Source organism: Garra rufa, unplaced genomic scaffold, assembly GCF_049309525.1.
Source record: "Garra rufa unplaced genomic scaffold, GarRuf1.0 hap1_unplaced_001, whole genome shotgun sequence".
Lineage (NCBI taxonomy): Eukaryota > Metazoa > Chordata > Actinopteri > Cypriniformes > Cyprinidae > Garra > Garra rufa.
The window spans coordinates 14,691,125-14,698,137 of NW_027394276.1; the positions used below are offsets into that span (position 1 = coordinate 14,691,125).

The window sequence follows — 7,013 nt, forward strand, 5'->3', positions numbered from 1 at the left end:
GAACTACATCACTAAGCCTCTTTTAAAAGCATTTAAATAAAAACAGTCCAGCGACTGTACACAATGTAAACAGATTATCATTTTAAAGAGCTAAGCGCATATGAGCTGTTTTATGTGGTTTACGGATGAGCTTCGGGGCTGGCGTTTCTTCGTCCGTGTTCACAAAACTACATATTTTAAAGGCATTAAAAAAAAAAAAAAAAAAAAAAAAAAACACTTCAGCGATTGAACAATAATAGTAGATTAGTGTATTTAAAACGTTAAAATGCTTGCTTATTTGTGCTGCATTTTTGTGGAAACGAATAAGCTAGTAAAGACTGTTTCATATGGTCTCATCGTTTGAACCACGTTAGTTCAACAAAGTACGGCTGTTGTTAAAGACCTCACCAACTAATAACTTATGCTATTTAACTGATTAGAGTTCTCAAAAAAATGCAACTGTATTGAACATATAATCACTCATTTAATATTTTTTGTTCCCTGTCATTTCGCTGTATTTTCTGTTTGATTTAGCACAGGTTCCCTCTTACGTCATACTCAGAAAGTTCCCTTAGGCATTTGTGCGCATGCGCACTACTCATAAAGGGTGATTTAATAGAGGACGCACAAAAATACAGATTAAAATCATTTATATTTAGGTTAAATATAAGATATGACTTGTAGAGCATGTTAGCTTGCAAATTATGCCCAAGAACATAATTTATTATGCCATATGTCTTACTAACAAGCAACAATGCCTCTAACCACAGGTCACGTACGAAAAATAATGCCCCGTTTAAGGCATATCCACTGAAGGTGTGGAGCGGAAAATGAAAATAAATACGGCCTTTTAAAATGTAAATGTTCCAGCGATTTCATTCCGTCAACCCCTTAGAACACAGCAAGAGCTAAACTCAGGTGTTTGCAAGTAGTTTTATTTAAAACGGAGAGAGCTGCCTTCAGCCAGTGTTTTCTGTTGTACAGACATGAGAGTCAAGGCTCCGAGCTCTCGGTCTGCGAACTACATCACTAAGCCTCTTTTAAAAGCATTTAAATAAAAACAGTCCAGCGACTGTACACAATGTAAACAGATTATCATTTTAAAGAGCTAAGCGCATATGAGCTGTTTTATGTGGTTTACGGATGAGCTTCGGGGCTGGCGTTTCTTCGTCCGTGTTCACAAAACTACTTATTTTAAAGGCATTAAAAAAAAAAAAACACTTCAGCGATTGAACAATAATAGTAGATTAGTGTATTTAAAACGTTAAAATGCTTGCTTATTTGTGCTGCATTTTTGTGGAAACGAATAAGCTAGTAAAGACTGTTTCATATGGTCTCATCGTTTGAACCACGTTAGTTCAACAAAGTACGGCTGTTGTTAAAGACCTCACCAACTAATAACTTATGCTATTTAACTGATTAGAGTTCTCAAAAAAATGCAACTGTATTGAACATATAATCACTCATTTAATATTTTTTGTTCCCTGTCATTTCGCTGTATTTTCTGTTTGATTTAGCACAGGTTCCCTCTTACGTCATACTCAGAAAGTTCCCTTAGGCATTTGTGCGCATGCGCACTACTCATAAAGGGTGATTTAATAGAGGACGCACAAAAATACAGATTAAAATCATTTATATTTAGGTTAAATATAAGATATGACTTGTAGAGCATGTTAGCTTGCAAATTATGCCCAAGAACATAATTTATTATGCCATATGTCTTACTAACAAGCAACAATTGTCACGGTTCACACATCCGCTGTGTTCTCAGGTCCCGTGATGTGTGTGTGTGACTGTGGTGTACGTCATGCTCATCAGCGCAGCTGCCGATCGTTACACTCACCAGGTGCCACTCATTTACGGTCTCTACATAAACTCACTCATTCCTCTGTTTCCCCGTCAGATGATTCTTCTAGTTCTCTGTCACTGTGCTGTTCGTGTTCCTTGGAGTTCGTGTTCGTGGAGTTCGTGTCAGTCTGGATGTGTATGTGATCGTCTTCGTGGGATTATTGTGACCGTGTCTCGTTTGTGTGTTTCACCGTCACCTGGATCTTCACCTTACATCACCAGCACCATCTTGCCCCTGCCTCACCCAACCGAGAGACTTTCACTCATTCTGTTTGTATCATCATCATCATCTACTACAATAAACTGGTTTACACTGCTTTTGCTTCCCTTTGCTTATTCACCCGTTACAGAATCATCTGACCACAATGGAAGCAGCAGGCACACCTCAACCCACTGCGGAGGAATTCATGCAGGCATGTGTCTCTCGGTTGGATGGTCAAGCTCAGGCTATTGGAGCTCTTGTGGGGCAGGTGTCCGAGCTCAACCAACGGATGCAACAACTTCGACTTCCCGCTGCGCCACCCACACCGCCCGCCCCGCTCGTTCTTCCTACACCATCTGGCGCAGCCCCACAGTACGAGCCCCGCCTTCCCACCCCGGAGATCTACACTGGTGAGCCGAACTTCTGCCGAGCTTTCCTCGCTAGGTGTTCGATGCATTTCGCATTACAACCGCGTACGTTCACTAGCGAGGAGAGCAAGGTGGCGTTCGTGCTCACCTTACTGTCTGGGAGGGCGGCACTGTGGGGAACGGCGGTGTGGGAAAATCAGGATCCTTGTTGTTCCTCGTTCACGACACTCGCCGACGAGATGAAGAGGGGTGTTTGACCGCGCGGTCACCGGGAGAGAGGCCGCGCGGGTCTTGGCGGATCTCAAGCAGGGGGAGAGATCCGTCTCGGATTACTCCATCGACTTCCGCACCCTCGCGGCGGAGTGTCAGTGGAACGAGGAGGCGCAGTGGGACATGTTCCTGCATGGGTTGGCTGACCGCGTCCAGAAGGAGATTTATGCCCTGGAACTACCCGCCACCCTGGACGGCCTCATCAGTCTGGCCATGCGGGTAGACTCTCGACTCTCCCGGGCCGAGCGGCGGTGGTTACCCGCTCGGCTCCCCCCTGTGGAGAGAGGACCACCTCGAGCCAGCGGCGAGGGCGCGGTCGGTCACGTCTACGATCCCGAGCCCATGCAGGTCGGTAGAGCTCGGCTTACCCGGGAGGAGAAGGAGAGGCGGAGATCCCAGGGCCTCTGTCTTTACTGCGGGGCCGCCGGACATTTTGCTTTTTCATGCCCAGTAAAAGGCCCAGCCCGGCAGTAAGGTCGAGGCTACTGTCGGGTGGGATCTCCGCTGCTAAGACCTCATCCAGTGCTACCTCCACGCTCCTTCCGGTTAGGTTAAGATGGTCCAACCGTTCTCTTCACTGTTCTGCACTGTTGGATTCGGGAGCTGAGGGTAATTTTATGGACATTACTTTTGCACGTCACCATCAAGTTCCCCTCCTCCCCCTCACTGACATTATTGCCGTCCACGCACTCAACGGACAGTCCCTTCCTGACATCACCCTCATCACTGATTCCATAACTCTCACTGTGTCTGGCAACCACAGTGAGAGTATCCCATTTTACATTTTGGACTCCCCCCATGCACCCATTGTCTTAGGACACCCCTGGTTCACCAAGCATAATCCCCGTATCGATTGGCAGCTTAAATCTGTGTCTGAGTGGAGCATTAAGTGTTATGAATCTTGTCTTGTGTCTGCTTGTCCGTCTGTTTCTAGCTCTGTGTTTCAGGAGAAGGCAGCGGATCTGTGTAACGTGCCCGCGGAGTACCTCGACCTGAAGGAAGTGTTCAGTAAGTCTCGGGCTGCTTCTCTCCCTCCTCATCGTCCCTATGACTGTGCTATAGAGTTACTGCCAGGTACGTCTCCGCCTAAGGGCAAACTTTATTCACTCTCAGTTCCTGAGAGAGAGGCTATGGAGAAATATATTTCTGATTCTCTAGCAGCGGGGTTCATTCGCCCCTCCTCTTCACCAGCGGGGGCGGGGTTCTTTTTTGTGGGGAAGAAAGACGGATCTCTGCGGCCTTGTATTGATTACCGAGGGCTGAACAATATTACGGTAAAGAATACTTATCCTTTGCCGTTAATATCTTCAGCCTTTGAGAGGTTGCAGGGAGCGTCGGTCTTTACAAAATTGGATTTAAGGAATGCTTATCATTTGGTCCGCATCAGGAGGGGTGATGAATGGAAGACCGCCTTCAACACCCCCAGGGGGCACTTTGAATACTTGGTCATGCCCTTCGGCTTGTCCAACTCCCCAGGGGTCTTTCAGGCACTCGTGAATGACGTGTTGCGAGATATGGTAGATCAGTTCATATATGTCTACCTGGACGACATATTGATTTTTTCTTCTTCTCTCCAGGAACATGTGCAACACGTCAGACGAGTGCTTCAGAGGCTGCTAGAGAATGGGCTTTTTGTCAAGGCGGAGAAATGCGATTTTCATGCACAGTCTGTTCCTTTCTTAGGGTACATCGTGTCGTCTGAGGGTATGCGCATGGATCCCGAGAAGGTTAAGGCTGTGGTGGATTGGCCAAGCCCAGATTCCCGTAAGGCCCTACAGAGGTTTCTGGGGTTTGCCAATTTCTACCGGCGTTTCATTCGCAACTTCAGCCAACTAGCCGCACCTCTGACTGCCTTGACCTCCCCCAGAACGACGTTCAGGTGGTCAGACGCAGCCGAGGCTGCGTTTGCCAACCTCAAAAGCCGCTTTGTTTCGGCTCCCATCCTGGTAACCCCTGATCCATCACGTCAGTTCGTGGTGGAGGTCGATGCGTCAGAGGTGGGGGTAGGTGCGGTGCTTTCACAGCGCTCACCCGCGGACGACAAGATGCATCCCTGCGCGTTTTTTTCACATCGCATGTCGCCAGCCGAAACAAATTATGATATTGGTAACAGAGAGTTGTTGGCAGTCAAGCTAGCATTGGAGGAATGGCGCCACTGGTTAGAAGGGTCGGGGGTACCTTTTATCGTTTGGACAGATCATAAGAACCTGGAATATATCAGAACCGCTAAAAGACTGAACTCTAGGCAGGCTCGGTGGGCTCTTTTCTTCGGACGTTTTGATTTTACTCTCTCGTACCGCCCGGGTTCCAAAAATATCAAACCCGATTCTTTGTCACGTATTTTTGACCGCTCCGATCGCCCGTCTACTCCCGAGGGTATTTTTCCTGAGACACTTATTGTCTCTGCCCTCAATTGGGAGGTCGAATCGAAGGTTAAGACAGCCTTACATGGGGTAACGCCTCCGGCCGGTTGCCCACCTAACCGTTTGTTTGTGCCAGACAGTCTACGGTCCAAAGTTATCCAGTGGGGACATTGTTCCAATGTGGCTTGTCATCCAGGGGTAAGTCGCACCTTACATTTGGTTAAACAAAGATTTTGGTGGCCACTTATGGCTCGTGATGTTCGCAGTTTTGTTTTGGCTTGCTCAGTTTGTGCCACTGGTAAGACTTCTAACAGACCCCCAGATGGGCTCCTCCAACCGCTGCCAATCCCTTCGAGACCCTGGTCCCATATCGCACTAGATTTTGTTACCGCCCTCCCACCCTCCCAGGGTAACACGGTAGTTTTGACCGTGGTGGACCGATTCTCGAAGGCGGTTCATTTCATTCCCTTGCCCAAATTACCGTCAGCCAAGGAGACAGCGTTGGCAGTCGTGGACCACGTCTTTCGGTTACATGGCCTCCCGACAGACGTGGTCTCCGACAGAGGACCCCAATTTGTGTCCAAATTTTGGCGAGAGTTTTGTAGACTTCTGGGGGCCACTGTTAGTCTCTCTTCGGGGTTCCATCCTCAAAGCAATGGGCAAACTGAGAGAGCCAACCAAGATTTGGAGAGAGCATTACGATGTATGGTCACCAGAAATCCTTCCTCCTGGAGCCAACAACTTTCTATGGTGGAGTACGCCCACAATTCGTTGCCAGTATCTTCCACGGGCCTATCCCCATTTGAATGTAGCATAGGGTACCAGCCACCTATTTTTCCCAGTCTGGAATCCGAAGTCGCGGTCCCCTCCGCTCACGCCTTCGTCCAGAGGTGCCATCGTACCTGGACTAGAGCCCGAGAGACTCTAGTCCAGGTGGGAGCGCGCACCAAGGCCAAAGCCGATCGCCACCGGTCTAGGCCTCCCGTATACGTCGTCGGTTCTAAAGTGTGGCTTTCTACAAAAAACATTCCTCTCCGATCCGTGTCGAATAAACTGGCTCCCAAATTTATTGGCCCGTTTGCTGTCACCAAAATCATTAGTCCGGTGGCAGTCCGCCTCAATCTCCCTCCAGTGTACAGGAGAATTCATCCCGTGTTTCATGTTTCCAAAATTAAGCCCGTGTTTTTTGCACGCATTAATCCGCCCACCCCGGTTCCCCCACCGCCGCGGCTCGTAGACGGGGAGCCTACCTATTCGGTCAACCGTATTCTGGACTCTAGGCGAAGGGGACGCGGATTTCAGTACTTGGTGGACTGGGAAGGTTACGGTCCGGAGGAGAGAAGTTGGGTGCCTGCCAGAGACATCCTGGATCACTCCCTTATTGATGACTTTAATCAACAGGTACAGATGGCTGGGAACGTCAGGGGACGTTCCTAGGGGAGGGGGTACTGTCACGGTTCACACATCCGCTGTGTTCTCAGGTCCCGTGATGTGTGTGTGTGACTGTGGTGTACGTCATGCTCATCAGCGCAGCTGCCGATCGTTACACTCACCAGGTGCCACTCATTTACGGTCTCTACATAAACTCACTCATTCCTCTGTTTCCCCGTCAGATGATTCTTCTAGTTCTCTGTCACTGTGCTGTTCGTGTTCCTTGGAGTTCGTGTTCGTGGAGTTCGTGTCAGTCTGGATGTGTATGTGATCGTCTTCGTGGGATTATTGTGACCGTGTCTCGTTTGTGTGTTTCACCGTCACCTGGATCTTCACCTTACATCACCAGCACCATCTTGCCCCTGCCTCACCCAACCGAGAGACTTTCACTCATTCTGTTTGTATCATCATCATCATCTACTACAATAAACTGGTTTACACTGCTTTTGCTTCCCTTTGCTTATTCACCCGTTACAACAATGCCTCTAACCACAGGTCACGTACGAAAAATAATGCCCCGTTTAAGGCATATCCACTGAAGGTGTGGAGCGG

General features: G+C 48.4%; 1 protein-coding gene across 1 annotated transcript; it reads left to right on the forward strand.

The window, feature by feature from the left end:
- Positions 1–2,192: 2,192 nt before the first annotated feature.
- LOC141302364 (uncharacterized) lies at positions 2,193–6,755 on the forward strand. The gene is made up of 5 exons (XM_073832410.1): positions 2,193–2,439; positions 3,316–3,493; positions 3,602–3,741; positions 4,351–5,228; positions 6,657–6,755. The coding sequence occupies exons 1-5, from the start codon at positions 2,193–2,195 to the stop codon at positions 6,753–6,755; spliced, it is 1,542 nt and encodes a 513-aa protein (XP_073688511.1).
- Positions 6,756–7,013: the final 258 nt, after the last annotated feature.

Bases quoted from the DNA above. Each gene is read 5' to 3' on its own strand.
- LOC141302364 (XM_073832410.1), top strand. From the start codon at position 2,193: ATGGAAGCAGCAGGCACACCTCAACCCACTGCGGAGGAATTCATGCAG. The intron at 2,440-3,315 runs GTGAGCCGAACT...GTCACCATCAAG, and splicing joins CACCCCGGAGATCTACACTG to TTCCCCTCCTCCCCCTCACT. The intron at 3,742-4,350 runs GTACGTCTCCGC...TTCCTTTCTTAG, and splicing joins TGCTATAGAGTTACTGCCAG to GGTACATCGTGTCGTCTGAG.